The sequence below is a fragment of the Molossus molossus genome, unplaced genomic scaffold, assembly GCF_014108415.1.
Source record: "Molossus molossus isolate mMolMol1 unplaced genomic scaffold, mMolMol1.p scaffold_m16_p_1, whole genome shotgun sequence".
NCBI classification, from domain to species: Eukaryota; Metazoa; Chordata; class Mammalia; order Chiroptera; family Molossidae; genus Molossus; species Molossus molossus.
The window spans coordinates 211778548-211798183 of record NW_023425344.1 but is presented as its reverse complement, the minus strand read 5'-3'; the positions used below and the strand labels follow the sequence as shown (position 1 = coordinate 211798183).

General features: G+C 39.2%; 1 protein-coding gene across 1 annotated transcript in view; it reads right to left on the bottom strand.

The window, feature by feature from the left end:
• Positions 1 to 212: 212 nt before the first annotated feature.
• Positions 213 to 19636, bottom strand: part of PELI2 (pellino E3 ubiquitin protein ligase family member 2) — a 199689-nt gene continuing 180265 nt past the window's right edge. Inside the window, exons 3-6 of the mRNA XM_036268352.1 lie at positions 15719 to 15820; positions 8750 to 8947; positions 7068 to 7256; positions 213 to 1015 (exon numbers count right to left, since the gene is read on the bottom strand). Of these exons, the coding sequence (XP_036124245.1) occupies positions 449 to 1015; positions 7068 to 7256; positions 8750 to 8947; positions 15719 to 15820 (1056 nt within the window). The 3' untranslated portion in view covers positions 213 to 448. The remainder of the gene's footprint in view (positions 1016 to 7067; positions 7257 to 8749; positions 8948 to 15718; positions 15821 to 19636) is intronic.

Here is a 19636-nt window from a genome sequence, read left to right as displayed (position 1 = left end):
GTGGGATCGAGTATATCCAGGCACTGCATGTCTTTCAGGTAACACCTACACCCCACAGCACAGAACGTGGCATGTTATGAGCCCAAAACTTTTGAATAATTTTTTTCATTTGTAAAATATGATTTAAAGTTTTGTCCAAGGCTACAAAGGAAAAAAAAAACTTGTTTAAAAACCCAAGGTTAAAATAAAAGCATGGCGTTTTAAATTCAATCATTACAAAGATAGTGTGGTTGAACTAGGCAGACTTCAATGACGATGCAGCTGTTTGGAGCATGCAACACACCACCGATATCTGTTAAACTCCTAGCGTGTTTCATCACTGTGTTCCTCCCAGCCTCGAGATCCCCTCCTCTTAATAAACAACATTATAAAAAGGTAAAATCGAGAGTTAGTGGCAAAAATCTTCACAGTAACTTGTTAATAAAGTTGTAGATGGCTGTCAAGGGCATCAGTCAATGGGACCCTGGAAAATTAATTTGATGCAGTTCTGTTCCCCAGCCAGCTGCGTGGCACAGAAAGGGCAGGCAGCGTGAAATGCATGAGTTCCATGAGGCAGTGGGATCTGAGACCAGTATTTTGCAGACTTCTCTGAGCACACATGTCCACACGGGGTGAAAGCATGTGTTGGCGGTCCTGCGTCCACGTAAAATCCAGCCTCACAGCCGAGCCACAGAGGCACATAAGGGCCCACAGTCCTGCACATGGGACACTCCCTCTCGTTGGCCTCGGTGTCACTCCGGTGGCCCCAGTTGTGGTACCCGTGCACGTGGCCACAGCTGAGGTAGGCCCAGGGCTGCTTTTCCTCCACCACTTCCTTCCTGTTGATGCTGGGGAAGGCCAGGGTGTTGAGCCCCACGGGGCACTGTGGCCGGGCCGCGTTGATCTCCTGCCGCAGGGCTTCTATGTGTTTCTGTGTTGGAGCATGAAAAAGGCCATCTGCTGTTCTCCAGAGAAGAGTGGCCCCGCACAGGTCAATGAGGGAGCCGTCCTGCAGCACATTGGTCTCACTTTCCACCTAGAACAAGTGTGATAGACATGCCTTTAAAAGAAAAATTCGTGAGATCACTGACATTCGTTCCTCCCAAAACAAACAAGTCATTTTGGAAGTAAGGACAGAGAGGAGGTTCACCGCACTAAAGACAGGACTTGGGGAGTAACTTATCTCCCTGAGCCTCCATTTCCTCACTTGAACACTGGATGTAATAAATATACACCACAGATGCAAAGCCCGAAGCACAATCTACGTAGCTGGGTGTGTTTAATTAATGTAGTGGTAATCTCAATGAGCACTACTCTTAGATTTTTGTTTTTCCTCCTTAAATCAGTAACACAATTATTCTCTGATCTCATCAGGAACAGGAGATGTCCTATCAGTAAAGAACACACTCAATTTGCCACAGCAAATCCAGAGACCCACCCCCCCCCAGGGGCTCTGCTATCATGACTGCAGTGTGCATGTAGCTCCTGGTGACCCCGTGACCCTAGATTCCAACAATCTGTATTTTATCCTGCACTCGTAAGGCTTGGAGCAGAAGTGTTTAGTGAGACCCTCTGCTTTTGAGAGGATGGCTGGGCTAAGAACCAAGGTGCTCACAAGACTAAAGAACAGCTGACAAGAAGGACAGTTAAGGTCAGCAGGAATCTGACCGCTGCCTCCACCTACCACATGTGCTCTAAGCCCTGGGGTGTAAGACCAATAAAAGCTCAGCTCCATCCTGAAGAGCCTTGTTCCTTAGTAACGGGAACAGGCAGGCTCCAGCTGCAGGTCAATGAGGTGATGCATGTGCTATTCAAGGCCACATCACCACAGCGGCTGTGAGCGTGGATTCTGGAGCCCACAGCTTGGGTCTGAATCCTGGCTCAGTCACTTCCTAGCTCTGTGACCTTGGGCAGTCACTTAAAGTCTCAGTATGTCAATTTCCTCTTCTGTAAAATGAAGATTAGGGGATTGTGAGGCTTAAAAAAATTATTACAAATAAAGTGCTGAGAACAATGTCTGGCATGCAGTAAGCACCGTGTAAATGTTTGTTACTGTTACTTAGATGATGGCAAAGCCAGAAATGGTTTCTAAAAGGGTTTTCCTTGAACAGAGATTTGAAAAAGATATTGTCAGGAGTCAGCAGGTGGGAGAGGAGGCACACCAAAACAAAGCATGAAAAGGCCAAACACCATGTATGTTCAACAAGGTTCAACAGGTAGTTGAATGGGGCTGGATGGGCCACAGGGTGTAGGGGCAGGACAAGAGGCCCTGGAGAGGTTGGTTGGCCTCGGTGCCCAAAGGGAGCCAATGGGGAGTTTTAGGAAGCTATAAAATAACAGACTTGCTTTTCCAAAAGGTTCCTTCCAGAAGTGTGGAGGACAGACTGGATGGGTTTAAGACTGGAGGTGGGGCCCTGGCCGGTTTGGCTCAGCGGTCAGAGCGTCGGCCTGTGGTCCCGAGAGACCCGGGTTCGGTTCCCGCTAAGGGCATGTACCTCGGTTGCAGTTTGTCCCCGGCCCTGGTTGGTCGTGCGGGTGGCAGCCACTCGATGTGTCCCTTTCACATCGATGTTTCTCTCTCTCTTCCTCTCTCCCCCTCCCACTCTACCTGAACAAAAAATAGAAAAATGTCCTCAGGTGAGGATAAAAAAAAAAAAAAAAAAAAAAAAAGACTGGAGGTGGGAAACTGGGAGCTCTCTCTCCAGGTAAAGAGGGTGCATGCAGCTCAGCAAAGAGTGTATCGGTGGCAACAGACAAGAGGCACGGGTATTAAACATGGAAGAATTAAACTCACAGACCTTAGCTCCTGATTCAGAAAGAAAGACTTTTACGTATCTTGCTCCACTGTCTATACAGAATGGGGCTTTCCATGGAGAGATAATCTAGAACAAATGGCAAACTTTGGGGAAAAGACAGTAGGGTCAGCGATGGGTATGTAGGATCTGTGGTCTGTGCAGAGGGTCTGCAGTGTCAGAAGGCACGTGGGACTGCAGCCTCTGAGACAAGTGTGGCTCAGAGAGGCACATCTGGGAGGGAAGGGAGGCTGAGGACAGAGCCAGGGCAACCAAGCAGGAAAAGAACCATGTAAGGGGAAGAGAGGCACGGGATGATCAGAAATTTTGTCATTCTCTGGCTTAAAAGACTCTGCTAGTTCCCCATTGCTGTCAGGATGAAGCTCAAACTTCTTAACATTTATAATATGGCCCCTCAACTTCTGTCGTCGTAGCTGTGAAACAGGGTGCATGGAGTTTGAGTCTTTGAATGCACTGAGCTGATTGCCCATAGGCATGCACACAAGGGCCATTTGAGTAGAGTTCTCCATCACACCCCGCCCCTCTCTTGGTGAATTCCCACTCATCATTCGGGTCTCGCTGGGATGCCACTGATTAAAGAGTAAAGCTACTACGTGGAAGAACTAGGACTGGAACCTGTGGCCTGACTTCAGAACCAGTAATACATAGTGGCTGCTCAAAGAGTAGCCTGTTTCCCTCTTCCTGTTATTTCTTATGTGCTACCTCTATCTGTGAACAAAAGGTGTAGCTTTTCTCCAGAATACAGTGTGTGGGGGGCAGCATGGTGAAGATACCACTGTGCAAACACAAGGGTTTTTATTTTTATGTTTTAATTATTAAAAACAAAAAAAAAGGTGGGGGGCAAGGAACAGATAGGGTTGTGGAAGTGAGAGACAGTTAAAACCTAATGGCCCCAACACACCAGATGGCTAAACTTAGAGAAGGGAAATCAAATTCTCATTGGCCACTTATAAGCAAGCCCTGGTTTCCACATCTATAAATGGTAACAGTAACAATACTGACCTCACAGGGTTGCTCTGAGTGATGTCTGAGAGAGAATTAACAGGAGCACCTGGTACTGCCTACATGTAGTAACACTACAGTCATTTTTATAATTTCACCTAAAATTAGGTAAGTAAATCAACTTAACTGAATTTACCTAATTTTACACAAAGCCAATATAGTTTAATAAAATACCTCAAATATAATTTGATAAGATACTCAAGAGTCTACTAGAGTGATATTATAAATGTTACTATGTTATCATTAACGAGGTAAATAAGTAGGACACAATTCACAGTTCATTCGCCTATTTATTTACTCAGTTATTAATCTCCTGAAAAAATGTCTCTCCCACATTTAATTATGGGGATCAAGGGTTTATCATATGCTGTAACAATGAGCAACCGCCATGATTTGTATTAAACACATGAGTATATTCATGCACATTAAATGCGGAGTATGATGTTAATATAAAACCTTCTACTAGGAGGCATCGACTACTGTCATAACAAATATCCTGGACTTCTCGCTGAGCACTTTAGTCCTCATATTTTCATATTAAATTAAAATGATATCTCCAGACAGATATAATTTATATCAACTGCTACCAGTAACATGCATAGGACCAAACAGTCATACATTGGAACAAAACTGCAAAGAATCAGCAGGTTTTCACCTCAGAAACTGCTCTCCAAGTTAACAAGAGGGGATTGCAGGGAGGATGGGTCCCTTTATCCCCATGGCGTCACCCACAAACCCAAGATCGGACTGACAGAAGCTGGAAACCTTTATTGTTGGTTGGGTCAATCCTATATAATCAGATAGTACGGCACAGCTATACACAGGTCTAAGGGTCACTTACAGGGAAAACTTTAAAATAAGTCTATTTAATACAATCCATTCATACAAGTTATTTTTGGAACTGTTTCCATAGCACTGGAGACTTCTCTGGCACACTACAGAAGTGTGAGCTGGGTTACTACACAATTATCAGAATGGGCAGGACATGCCCTCCTGGACAAACAAGCCCTTCATGGATTGCTGGCTATGCTTTATATTATTTGCCCAGGAGGCAAATGCTCTGGTGTGAACCACGTCAGGTGAGAGCCCGATGTGACTCCCCACAAGATGGTACCAAGTGGTGCCCAAGAGTCCAGACTGTCAATAGGATGACTGAGTTTCAATCCAATCTGGTGCTTCCTTCTAACTCTGTGACACTGGGCAGTATTTAACCTCTCTATACCACACCTTCCTCATCCATACAATGGGGACAATTCCACTTCCCTAAATGGGGACAATTCCACTTCCCCGACAAGGCTACTATGCAGATTAAGCTAAGAGCTAATGATGTCTCTGAAATGTTAATGTCTTGCCTACACCCCACAACCTTTTACTGACTTCTCACTGTTGCTATGAGTGACTGACAACCAGTTGGCCAACCTAGGTTGTGTAACATTATCTGATGATCACAGACAAAAAGTTATTTGGAAAAACTGCTTGTACATTCTCTTCCCTATACATAATCTTATTGAAAGCATTTAGATAAAGTTTATTGAATTTGATTGGCCCTTCTTAGAAAACGGTTCTCATGTTTACTCAGCCATGATGCTCCAAGACTGGGCTTTATCATCAAACAAAGAAGTTGTACCTGAAGCTGAATAATGTAATAAAATAGAAATTTTTAAAATTCCCTGGGGGAAAAAAAAGCCAGTAGAGAAAAGCAAAGCAGGTTAGTGAAACAGTCCCCCATCTTCTTTTCCCATCTTAAAAATATTTGGTAATCATCTTTCTCTCTGAAAAATGCTACATCAATCCTCTATTTCCCTGTATTTTTTTCTATGGGAGTTTTGAAGGAAACATTTGTTCTCTCTTCTAACAATTAATTAAAAGTACTGGAGCGTAAAATTTACTAAGAACCTTTAGATAATTTGATTTAAAAAAAAAAAAAGCTGTGGCCCTGGCCAGTTTTGCTCAGTGGTTGGAGCATCAGCCTGTGGACCAGAGAGTCCCGGGCTCGGTTCCCACTAGGGACAGGTACCAAAAAAATAAATTAAAAAATAAAGCTGTGGTACATTTACACAATGGAATACTACTGAGCTATAAAAAAAAAAAGAAGAAGAAGAAAATCTTACCTTTTGTGACAGCATGAATGGACCTGGAGATTATGATGCTAAGTGAAATAAGGCAGTCAGAGAAAGACAAGTACCATACAATCTCATATGTGGAATCTAATCAACAAAATTATTTAACAAACAAAATAGAAACAGAAGCATAGATACATAGAACAGACTGACAGCTGTCAGAGGGAAGGAGGTTTGGGGGGCTGGGTGAAAAAAGGTAAAGGGATTAAGTTAAAAAAAAAAGAAAATATATATCTATATAAATAAAATACACAGACACAGACAACAGTGTGGTGATAGCCAGAGAGAAAGAGGGGTGGAGAGGTGGAAGTAGGCAAAGGGGGGATAAATGGGGACCAAAAGAGACTGCTTGGGGTGGCAGACTCATGATGCAGGGTGCAGATGAAGTTTTATTGAGTTGTACACTTGAAACCTATATGGTTTTATTAACCAATGTCACCCCAATAAATTCAATACAGAAAAGAACCTTGTATGCTTGCCCCACAGCTGTGGCAAGATCAGAAATCCAAAGCTTCTCATTTAAGGTATTATAATCATTCTCCACAGAAGAAAGGGTCAAAGAATCAACTGGTTTAGGGCATTTGGGATAAGTAGTAAGAGTTCCAGGAAAATATCAGCATGCTTAGTCAATGCATTATATAAATTATTTCAAGTAAAAAGCTGTAACTACAATTTTGGTGAGTTAGATAGGGAATTATGTATTTATTTCTTACTATAAACACAAAAAAAGCTAACTCAATTACCTTTTAGTTCCAGAAAGTCTAGTAAATAATTCTGTAAATCACAATTTTCACTAATTAGTCAAAGACTGCTTAAGATTTTCCAAATTAGTAAAGTTTTATAGTAAAAATAAGGTTATTCTTCTTAAAGTAAATTTAAGTAGAATTTTGTGGTGAAGGATGTAATAAAAGATTATGCTCTTAAGGTTGGAAAAAGCAAAAGATAATTTCTCCTGTTATGAGAAAAGTTTGTTAAAGGAAATAAGACCATTTCTCTCTTGCATCCAGGGGCTTGCAGGATTCTCATCCTCCTGGGTCAGTGGTACCCAGCACTTGTACCTGTACAAAGGTTCTGAATTGCAGAGGAGGAAAAGGACAGTCCTTGCATCAGGTTTTTGTAGTGTGTTGCATTTTTCAGACTGAAGTCTACTCACCAGCTTTCCCCTCTGCTGGGCTGACCTGGTTTCTCGCAAGGTGTACACATCTCCACAGACAGAGATCTCGCGCCAGACCCCAGGCTGGGACTCCTCAGTGAAACCCCCTCTGGGATGCATCACCAGGACCCCATTTGTAGTGAGCCCATCCATGTGGCCATCAGGGTTTTTCCATTTTGCTGCCTTTTCCTGGAGAGCAGAAAAAGCATGCTAAGATCATGTTCAAAATGAGGGATTCTAGAATCTCTTTAAAATATTGGGTAGGAGCGGAGGGGACTAAAGTGGTGAATTTTCATTTTCTATTTAAACCTAATAATCGGAAGGATGAAATAGGCAATTAGTCCAACAATATGAAAGAAGTGGTAAAATGGATGAATAATTTATCTCCAGAGACACATATGTTGATCTTGGGAGCTTAAAGAAAATAACCTTATGATGCCTGGGCCTTTCCCTCAGGATTCTTTCATACACCCCCACCCCCCACCAGTCTGGTGTGTCTTCTTCAGTTTATTTGTGCAGTGCTTTCATCTCAGAGTCTAAAGATGCTTTGCATGAACTCATTATCAGGAAAATGTGCAGACGAAGGGAAAACATTTCTACTAAACATACAAAATTTCAACAATGTGAGGCCAGCAATTTGTAGCCACTATGTGGAAGGCACAAGCAGCTTGATATAATGGCAGTACATTCACTTGGATGCCTGCACCATAGTGTTTCACTCTTCTCTCTTGGGGACAAAGCCAGATATTGTTCACATGACTCAGGAATAAATCCTGATTATGAAAAGCCAGTTATGATGATCCCAGCCCCTTCCCAATGACTGGTTTAGGGGTGTGCATGTGGCTGAGTTCTGGCCAATGGGACCTTGAGTCTTCTGGGAAGCTTCCTGGAAAGGTTTCTTTGCTCCCCAGGGATAAGGGAGAAACAGGGCCTCCGCCGCCTCTGCTCCAGCAGAGGATGTGTGGTAGTGCAGGACCATCTGTCACCCATGAGGAGACCTCGTGTGAGGAAGCTAATGTGCCCAGAGGGGCAGAGGGCAAGACAGACAGCTCCTTGGGTGTCACAGAACCACTGAATTAACCAGCCCTGCAGCTGGCCTTCCTTGGCACTTCTTGCAAAGTGGAATGATATATTTTTATAATGGTTTAGGCCATTTTGAGTATTTTTATTTTCCCTACAAAAATATCCTGATTCCAAAGAGAACTTTATGAAGACTGGATATTCACTAAAACTTTTGGGTTTAATTTACAAGGAAACCCTGTGAAGGCAGACATTTTTAACATTTTGCTCTCTGTGATATCACTTCTATGACTCAATATGGAACATAGCAAATACTCAATTTCTGAATGAATAATTAACATTTTCCTTTGAGTCCTAATTTTCTAGATTTGATCATTTACTTTTCCCTATGAAATAAACCTTCTTAAAACTACCATAAATACATTATGCATGATATTAAGATATATACTTTCTAAAATTACTGTAGCAAATAAAACAAATAACAAGCAATGATTATTTTTAGACTTTTAATAATAGCTTTTCAAACTGGCCATCTGAAAACTAAAATCTCAAAATTTAAATAGTGGCATCATGTCAAGCAAATCCTCTGGTCACAATTAAATGTCATATATGATAATAATGGGTGTTTTTCTTGAAACAAGGTACTTATTAATAGTACTTACTCCAAGAAATATGTTTTTGGAAGAGTCGAACCCAGCTGCGAATATCCGTGCGGTATAGGGTCCATTCCTGTCACAGACAATCCTGCAGGCAAACCTGGATATGGTGCTTTGTGTAATCTGGGCTTCGTCACTGTTCTGACCACCAGAAACAGTGTCTGTGACCACGAAGTCGATAGGGCTTTCGGTTGATCTGCCCACCTGAGTAAATCAACACACTCATAACTCACTGGAAGCATTCATGTCACCATACTTCGCTCAGATGGAGTGACTGTTCAGGACCCCTTCGGCATTCGTTATCTCTGCTCTGAAGGTCAGAACTTAAGGAAAAGATTCAGTCTGCTCCTTTTCTTGTTGAACTAAGGGAGATGTTATGGTAATAACCAACCATCAAATTTTAAATGTTAGAAGAAAAGCTCCCTTTTCTATTCTGGAGGAAGGAGCTCCTACCCCAAAGAGATTGTATGTCTTAGATCAGGCAGAAGCATTACTTTCATGGCAAAGAGTGAGTGAGTGTGAGTGTGTGAGAGTGTGTGTGTCCCAGGGACTGGTTGTGCCCACTAACTCAATTCACCAGTGACTCATAGCACAGAACAAGACAGCTCTAACCCAGATATAAGAGCAAATACCTGTTACTATTCCTCATTTTAAGAAGGATGTAAAGGTCTATACAAGTCAGCCCAAAGTTTGGATGCAGTCAAATTAAAGATTTAAAAAGCTGGTCTTAGCATTTCAATTTTGGGTTTTGAAAAAACTCTCTTGGGAAAGTCTAAAAAGTTGCTAGTAATATATTGGCTTTTTTTCCTTGGTAAGTTTAAATGCTGCCAGAAAGACTGTATTTCATTGGCCAGATCTTACAGTTCTAATAAAGCTTTTCATATTCAATAAATCCTTAAGATAGGTACTGCTCTGTCCTGTAAACTGGGACAAGTATTTGTTTACAAATAAGGAATCTCAAAACAAAATAGTAACATGTTCATGTAATGATGTTCTAACCCGAAAATGGTGATACATGTTATATATGCCAGAGACTTCTGAAATTAAAATCATTTATATGTAAACAACTTCTTCCTAAACATATTAATGTTCTAATAGTGACTCTGATTCCAAAGCTGCCAGTAGGAGGAACACAGATGTGTACATGTAAGGTCCCCAAAAGTCAATTTCCCAGGTATCTTTATACTGATCTCAAAATTCTATATTAAACATAAGCAATGTGATACACTTTTTATCCAAATGCATAAAAGGGAAAATATTAATGTATCTTGTATAATAATTTAGCTCTGCTTGCTTCCTGGAACAATATTAAATTTCTTTTGTACATCTCACATACACATTCTCATGCACAGACTATCTCAAACCAACCAACAACAGACATCTATTTTCTCCTGTGTTTTAATAAACGGTAATTTCTTGTCCTAATGACATGTGCCTGGAATAAACTAAACCACTGGGTTCACTGGGCTCACTGAAACTAATCATATTAACTAGATGCATATTGCTTGAATGTATGCATTTCAGGTTTCTAAAACCTGTAACTTGTTTAAAAATGCAACATAAAATGTAAATTAGAGATATTACAAAATCAGAGTATCATACAATTCATCTTTCTGAAGTTGCAGAATCTTCTCTCTGCTATATTCATTTAAAAGCTGGGTATGTAACTTAGAAGTTCTAATTCAGACCATTCTACTTTAAAAAAAAACCTTTTTTAAAGCTATTCTCTTATCTACTTTCATGTATATAATCAGTATTATTAACTATAATCACCATGCAGTACATTAAATCCCCAGAACTTATTCATCTTACATCTGAAAATTTGTACTGTTTGACCAACATCCCCATCCCTCCCCCACCCCCACGTAACCACCACTCTAGTCTGTTTTTATTATTTTGATTTTTTAAAGACTGTACATGTAACTGATATTATATAGTATTTGTCTTTATCTTATTTCACTTTAAAAAGCTTTATTCAATTAAAGAAGTAACAAAATACTTATGCAAAATATTTCACAAATATAGGAAAGTATAAAGGAGAAAATAAAGGCTACTCCAAACTCAAACAAACCCCTCCTGAACCTCTATTCCAATGAAACAGGAGTACGATGTGAAAAGCTCTAAAACTGCCTGGTCACCACACAAACCTCAGAGTTCTCACGACAGTCTCTGACCGAACTTCTGTCCCCTCCATGAAAGAGGGTAATGCCTTTTTAAACTCTGTTATAAGCTCAAAGCTAAAGCCATGCTCTAGTAGAATGTCACACAACTGCTCCTTGTCTACAGAGATTATTGTCTTCAAGAAAGGCCTTTTTGATTTTATCCCAATGTATTAAATTAATGTCTTGATGAATTAACTGTAATTTCAGACTGTAATACATGACATTTTATTCCGACTGGAACATACTGCTAGGATCAATTGTTTCAAGTCATGATACTTATCTGACTGGTCATATAAGATTTGTTTATCAATTCACTTCCACTTAAATTTAACCTGCACAGTGCTAGTATAATTTTATACTGTAGGACACAAACTTCATGGTGCTTTGGCCAGAAAAAAATTGAGCCACTTTCCTGTTGAAAACTCACCCACTGTGGAAAACTCGGTCCTGTCCTTTCTTTTGTTTACTGAATCAACTCTACATTATTTTAAGGGCAGTCATGTAGAAAAGTAATGTTTCTGTATTTCATCTGATAGTCATACAGTAGTGATATTCATACAGTAGCCACAGGGAGAATTTTAATCCCCATTACTGATACAGATACAGCATCATTCAGCATTGTAAATTTTAATATATATGAGAAAAGTTTGGGTTTGCCTGCCTGTCAGTCAGTCAGTACAGGGAAGACAGTACTGGAACACCTGAAAGGAAGGGCCTCCCTCACGTTTCCCAGACCAATCCTTCCCATGCCCCTGCACCTGTAATGTTTGCTGACTTCCCTCCTGTGACAAGGATGAAATATTGCTGCTGTTCTTCAGGACTAATCTCTCCACTAGCCTGAGATCCCAATATTCTCCAACTCCTAAGGATTTTGATCCTGATATTTGCTCCTGCCCTGTCCCCCTCCTCTGAATCATCAATTTCTCTCCTGAGACTGGATCATGCCATCAACTATCAAACACATTCTGAAGCTTCTCAGACTGTGCCTCTGTGGAGTAAAGAACCCATTTTGTTTGTTTGTTTGTTTTTTACATTTCAAGTTTCCAATACCTTATAAAAAATACAAAAATGAGTATTAGAAAATGATCACCTGTTTCGATGTTTCAGGAATACCAAACTGCTCTAACAGTTTCCAATTTCCTACGCATCTTGCTCTGTCCTGTTAGCAGACATTTCGCTGCTCTGCTGAGTAGTTTCAGTAGTACTATTCTAGACTAGTCTCTCATTTTTAAAAATCACTTTTCTTTACTTGCAGGCAACCCTCAAACTATTGCCTCATTTCTCTGATTCACTTAACAGCAATATTTCTTGAAAAACCTGCCTCTAGTTACTACCTCCATTTCCTTACCTCCCGTCACTTCTCTCCTCGACCCACTGCAACTGAGCTTCTCTCCCCACAGCTCTACTGAAATCACTCTTACAGAGGTTTCCAGGGCTTATAATCAGCCAGCATATTCTGGCACATTTGTACCTGGTATTCAAATAATGAAACCTTTCCAGGCTAGTTGGTAAATAGCTCCTTTCCCTTCTCTTTCTGTTCTCTCCCTGGGTAATCTCATGAAATCCCATTTATTAGCCACAAAGCCTTGATTTCTCCCCCAGGCTTCTGACTAGCACACCCAATGTCCACCTGGATGTCTAATAAGCATCTCAAATATAACATGTTCCAAACAGAACCTGGATCCCCTTCAACTTCTAGATTCCCTATGTCAATGACTGACATTCAATTGGCTCAAGCCAAAAATCAATGCCCAAGAATTATCCTTGACTCTTCCATCAATACCTACTTAGCCCTGTTTAAATCCTATCAACACTACCTCCAAAACACATCTTTCCCCACCTTAATTCCAGTTACCATCAAGTCTTACCCAAGTTGCATTACCTTAACCTCCAAACTGGTTCTTCAGTTTCACACTGGCCTCCTACATTCTCCTCTATAGACAGTGTTTGGAGATCTCTTTTAAGTACATAAATCAGATTATACCTCTCTCTCTTTTTTTATCCTCACTGGAGGATTTTTTTTTTTTTTTTTTTGGCATTTATCTTCAGATAGAGCGGGAGGGAGAAAGGGAGGAAGAGAGAGAGAAAAATCGACATGAGAGAGACACATCGATTGGCTGCCACCCGCACAACCCCAACCAGGGCTGGGGACAAACTGCAACTGAGGTACATGACCTTAGAGGGAGTCGAACCTGGGAATCCCTGGTCCGCGGGCCGATGCTCTCTCTAACCGCTGAGCCAAATCGGCCAGGGCTATACCTCTCTCTTGCTTAAAATCCTCCAACAGCTTCTCTCAAACTCCTAGAATAAAACTCAAGTTCTTTTTTTTTTTTTTATCCTCACCCGAGGACACTTTTCCAATTTTTGTACAGATAGAGTGGGAGGGAGAGAGAGAGAGAGAAACATCGACGTGAAGGGACACATCGAGTGGCTGCCACCCGCACGACCAACCAGGGCCGGGGACAAACTGCAACCGAAGTACGTGCCCTTAGCGGGAACCAAACCCGGGTCTCTTCCGACCGCAGGCCGACGCTCTAACCGCTGAGCCAAACCAGCCAGGGCAAAACTCAAGTTCTTTACTTAGCCTAAAGGCCCTACCGCTCCAGACTTCTGTCGACCTTTCCAAGGTCATCTTCTTTCATTTTACTCCTTCACTCTGTTCCTGCCTTGGGGCCTTGGCCTCTGCCTGGAATGTCTGGTTATTTGTGGTCTGTTTGCCTCCTCTAGAATGTAGGCTCCATGAGAGGGAAGCCTTAGCAGTGTATGTACAGGAACTAGATGTGTATCTGACACACAGTAGTCACTCAAGAAATTAAGCTGATGAACAGACGATTATGATAGTGAGCATGAATGATGTGAGATAAACACACACACATTTTAAGAAATAACTATTAAAAAGTGTTGACATTCTTAAACATTTTTCTCAATTATATAGATGCTAATGTTACCATCTAAAACTACTAAGAGGTTATATTTGGTAGAATGAGAAGAAAAACCATTTGGAATATTATAAAATGAAATGGCAAGAGAGTAAAACCACTTAATATTTTGTCTAAATTTGATAAATCCTAATTCTTTTGAATTCAAACTAGCACTTAATGATGTCTATACCTATGATTCTGACTATGGCTCTATCTATCCATTTATCTATTTATTTACCTATAATTATTTAGTTGTTTAAAAAAATAGGTAACACATTCACGATTCAAAAAAATCAAAAAGTATGAAATACTTCCCTCTATGTACCACCTGTCTAGTCCTCTTCCCCACAAAGGCAACTGCTTTACTTAATGCATAAAAGCATTAAACATTTAATTATACCAATTTAATATTTAATGATTAACATGCTATTTAAATTTTAATATATTTAATATTATTTTTGTTAACATTCAACATTAAGTAATCTTAGTAGAATATAATACTATCAATGACTCAATATATTTAATAGTATTAATATTTAAATTTTAAATATGTTTGGAACTCTTTCTGTGTCTCCACATAGAGCTTTTTCTTACTCTGTTTTATAGCTTTGGAGGCTCTGACTGTATGGCTGTCCCCAAAGTCACAGAACTAGTCCCCTACTGAAGGGTATTTAGGTTGTTTGTAATCTTTTATTATTAAACCATGCTTCAAGCAGGAACTTGATAAAAATATCATTTTGTATGTATGCAGAGGTAGCTCTGAGGTAAATCTCTAGGAAGTGAAGAGATCTGGGAGACGAGCTGAGTCTAGGAGTGTAAGCATTTTGTATTTTTAATTGGTATTTCCAAATCACCATCCCATAGAGGTCCTATCGTTTTATAGTATGTAGGACTGTGTCTCCCACATCTTTGACAAAACCTTTTGGATTTCTGCCAGTCTGAGAAGTGAAAAATGGGATCTGTGTGATTTGAATTCACATTTCTCTTTTCATAATCAAGATTGAGCATATTTTCTTATTTGTAAGAGCTATTTATATCCCTTTTTGATGTCAGAGTCTATAATACTTTTTTGACATTTGTTTCAACATCATTTAATTAATAATTTAACTCTCCATCTAGAAATGTAAAGCCTCGTGGTTTCCAATTTGTGGTTTCTCTTTTATTTGCCTTAATTTTGATTTTCTGTTGTTTTAAAGTACCAAATCTTGGATATAGTAATTCCTTTTTTAAATTAATGATTTTTTTTCTTTACTACTTTCTTCCTCCTACTTTCTTTTGATGTATATCTGGACATTGTAATATATACCACTAGAACTATTCCTAAACTTGTCCTCTACGTTTTTACTGTCATTTTTTAAAACAGAACTTTGAGATAAAATGTTTTGTTCCTTGACCCTTTGTCCCTCCACTCCTTCCTTCCTCCCTCCCTTCCTTCCAATTAATAAAAGCACTTAAGTTTTTACATTTCTTTTTTTAGTATGCTGTCAATCATATCTCATAAGTTTTGCTATGGAATGTTCTCAGTTATTTTTTTAAAGCCTATCATTGTAGTGTTGATGTCATCTTTGATTCAAGTGTTATTTAGGAAGTATTTTAAACATGTTGGCTTTTAAAAGTAGCTGGCAATAAAAATTTTATTCTTGTTACTAAAATCTATCTTTATTACACTGAGATCTGAGAGAGTAGCCTTTATCATTTCTTTTGCAGTTTTAGAATTAAACTTTCTTAGTCTTTCAAAAATCAAACAGGAATAATCTTTATATTATCCGCACATCTTTCCCTTTGGGCATCACCAAAAGGTAATGTGCTAGAAGTTCTGATCACATATCAAAATACAGAACTGAAGGAATCATGTCCTAAAATTTCCATTAAAAAAAAAAAAGAAACATTACCTGAAACATATCCGTATCTGTATCGTGTGTGTACTCAACCACCACAGTCTGATTCCTGGACAGAGTGTACGATATACTATGTTGACCTTTGCAGCTGACAGCCTAACAATGAAATAAAAAAATATACAAATTCATTAAAATTTCATTTTAACAACTTAGCCACAATTCTGTTTGTAGTCAAGAGACATCATTCTACCAGCAAAACCCAACACAAGTCAGCATTTTCCTAACACACAGAGCCTGTCCCTGTGATGTGCCCTGAATTCCAGAGCAACCAATAGTCACAATTCTGGTTTTACAAAAGATTCCATCTTAATATGAATAATATTTTCATTATTTCAATTCAAAGCTAATTTACTAGTTTGAAGGCTTGATTTAATCATCTTCCTAGAAAAACATACTTTCTCTATATTATCTTAACTCAGTGATAAAATTTTTAGACTAAGATGATTTATTTAAAATTTTAAAACTTATTTGACACTACAACAGGTAAGTCAATAACATTTTGTTATGGTATTCTCCTGTGTAATAGAGATTAAAATTATAGTAAAAGAAAAACTGAAAAAATGATAAATGTTCTGTAAGAATTCTATAAAATAATGTACTTTTCAAGCTGATAATCATACTTATATTCTTTTCTACATCTTATTTAAATCTTCAATAAGCAATTGCTTAACCCAGATAGTTACTGAATAAATAAATAAGGTAGCTAAGTTAGTTTTATCTTTTATATTTTTAGACTAAAGTTAATAGTCTTTTTCAAAAAAATCTAGAAACCAGTAATATTGGACCTATTTTCTCCATAATGACATATTTGAACACATCTTAAATTGTGGTCACATACTTTTAAATTTCCAAATTAACAACAAAATGTACTTAAATTGTACTCCAAATTATTTCAATGACATTTTATCCATTCTACTTTATCTTCATTTCTACTCTTTTACATTAAGTAAAATAAAACTTTAATAAGCCTACTAGTTGGATACTTACTAAAGATGATACTGTATAAAGAGCAAGAAAGCATTTTGAAGTGGCTGAACATACATAGCACATTAATAAAAATGTCTAGACAGTACAACATTCCAAATCAAGTCTGAAGTTAGCCTGGTTCATCTCGTGCTTAGTCATCTGCTCCGAGAAACTGCATAATTGAACTCATGTTTTGTTGTATGTGATTCATTAAGATAAGAACAAGTATTAGAAATAAAAATGTATATATTTAATATAGTCAGGAACTTAAAAAATTCTTCTGTTACTCAACTTCAGCAACAAACATAATCTTAACTTTTTATTGGTTGAGTGAGATAAATTAAGTGGTATTGATAAAATGACATTTTTTGAAAGCCAAATTAATATAGAACTATTTCTAATTTATAGTTAAGTGAAAAAAAGCCACTTTAAGAAAAATAATTTTATTAAACTCAAACTTACAAAACTAATAACCAGGGAATAATTATTTATACAATAATTTATTTTAGGGTTCCTTAAAGAATATTTATTACATTTACAATTATTCAATTTAAAAAAAGGCATCAACTCAAATACAACTTTCTTGGCACACATGTTACATAAAATAAGAATGTGCGAATGGATCAAAAAGCTGTGGTACATATACACAATGGAGTACTACGCAGCGGTAAGAAAGAAAGATCTCTTATCCTTTGAGACTACATGGAGGGACCTTGAAAGTATCATCCTAAGTGAAACAAGCCAAACAGAGAAAGACAAGTTTCATATGATCTCACTTATTTGTGGAATATAATGAACATAACAGTTTGAGGAATGGGGTAGTCCCAGAGACGCGGAAGCAGGGTACAGACTGACAATCCCCTAAAGAGGGGGGAGGTGGGGGAGGGATGAACCACAGAACTTATATGCATGTATGCATGAACAGTGGACATGGACAACAATCTGGGGAAAGGGCAGGGAGGGAGAGGGAGGGGGGAATCAGTGGGGGAAAAAAGAGAAACATCTGTAACAAAAATTAATCAAAAAAAAAAAAAAAAGAATGTCTGTGGTTTGCCAGTTATCTGCAGAATAAGGAGTAACTAACGCTATAATACAACACCTTTTAAAAAGCTATACATTTTTGTACGATGGTACTTTCTTAAGCACAGTGTTTCTGAAACTTCTATCAAAGTTGCCTTCACTGAACCCTTGGAGATGCCTGGGACAGCAGCCCTGAAGTGAAGCTTCTCATGCATAAAACATCTTACCTTAGAATTATTATAAACTGTATTCTATACTCTATAGCATGCCTGTACTTTTTTTTTTAAATCCTCACCTAAGGATACTTTTCCATTTATCTTCAGATAGAGTGAGAGGGAGGGAAGGGGAGAGGGAGAGGGAGAGAGTGGGAGAGAGATGGAGAGAGGGAGAGGAAGAGGGAGAGAAAGATAGAGGTGAGAGAGATACATCAATTGGCTGCCTGCTTCCCGCATGACCCTTCGGTCCACAGGCCAATGCTCCAACCACAGAACCAAACCATCCAGAGCAGCATGCTTGTAGTTTTAACATTGAAACAGGTCTTCCAAATTTGCTGGGACATCAATGCCACAGGAAGACTTGCTGTATTCACTCCGTGCCATTGCAGAGCCCTGGACATGTTCCCACCACTTCTGTGCAAATCTGACAGGCACCAGAAATTGCCCTTTTATAGGCCCTAAGCTGTTAGTGAACCCAATTCTTCAAAGGTATTTTATTCTAAAGTTATTCTTCTGACTCAAACTATTATAGGCCTATGAAACATATTAAAAAGTCTATTGACAGAGAAAGTGGCATCATACCTGGGAACTGCCCACAGCAAAGAGAAGCACAAAGATGCAGGCAGACCCCTGCTGGCCAACCCCAAACAGGAAGAAAGCTCAGGGACTCTGAGGCCTTGAATGCTTGACCCAGGATACCTTGAATGTTGAGTCCATTCAAGAAAATGTGTAATTTCAATTTCAAACTTCTGCCTATTTGTTTTTTTTTTTTTGTTGTTGTTGTTGTTTGTTTTTTAAATGTGGCTAATCCTGAATCACCAGGGTTAGTAAGGGTGGATACTTTGGGATTAGAAAAACACTTTTTCTGATTTTTTTTTTTTTTTTTTTTATCAAGGAAGTCCCAACTGAGGGTTCCTTCCAGAGCCTCTGGATTTGGGGAAAACTAGGAAGTGGGAAAAGAGGTTCTGCAGGAAGAAACAAGTCCCCAAAGTTGGTGAGTGTCCCCAGCCAGCAGGCAATGCACTTACTCCCCTGTAGCAGGGATGGCAGAGAAATGAGGTGTGCCAGTCACCTCTAACTCAGTCTGGCAGTGAGTCAGGCTTCCCTCTGTTACTGCTGAGCTGGAAGAGGAGGCCTGCCTGTAAGGAGCCCTGAGTGACTGCCCTGGGGACCAAACAGGCTGCCTCCCCAGGAAGGAGAGCCACGGTGGGGAGCAGGCTCTAGAAACCTGGGATTGAATCCAGGTTTGAGACTGGAGCAAAAGGTGGCCATCAAAACCAGGACACCTAAGGCCACCACTGGGAGAGGTGCCCAATTCCCCTGATGACATGAATTAGGGCTCGCATATCTTGTTTGCATATTAAAGTCTAGAGTGGGACCAGATTTTTGTGGTTAGGGGAAGCTGAGAGGAGAATTTAAGATTGACAACAGGTTTTGCTTTCTTTCTGGAAGTATATGAGACATTAAGCTTTTTTATTTTGGTTAGAAATATCAATTTTTCAACAATATTTTTAAACACTTAAAACAGGACTTTCAGAAATAGAGCTTTTAGTAAATTACAGATTCCCTGACTTTAGTCAATCTTTGCAGGCATTATGGAAATAAAAATTTCCCCAAGGCATCAAGTTGCTTTGAAATCTATTTCTAAAATATCAGAGTGGATACAGCCTTTTCTTGGCACTCACTATAATTTAGTTAAAACACAGTTACT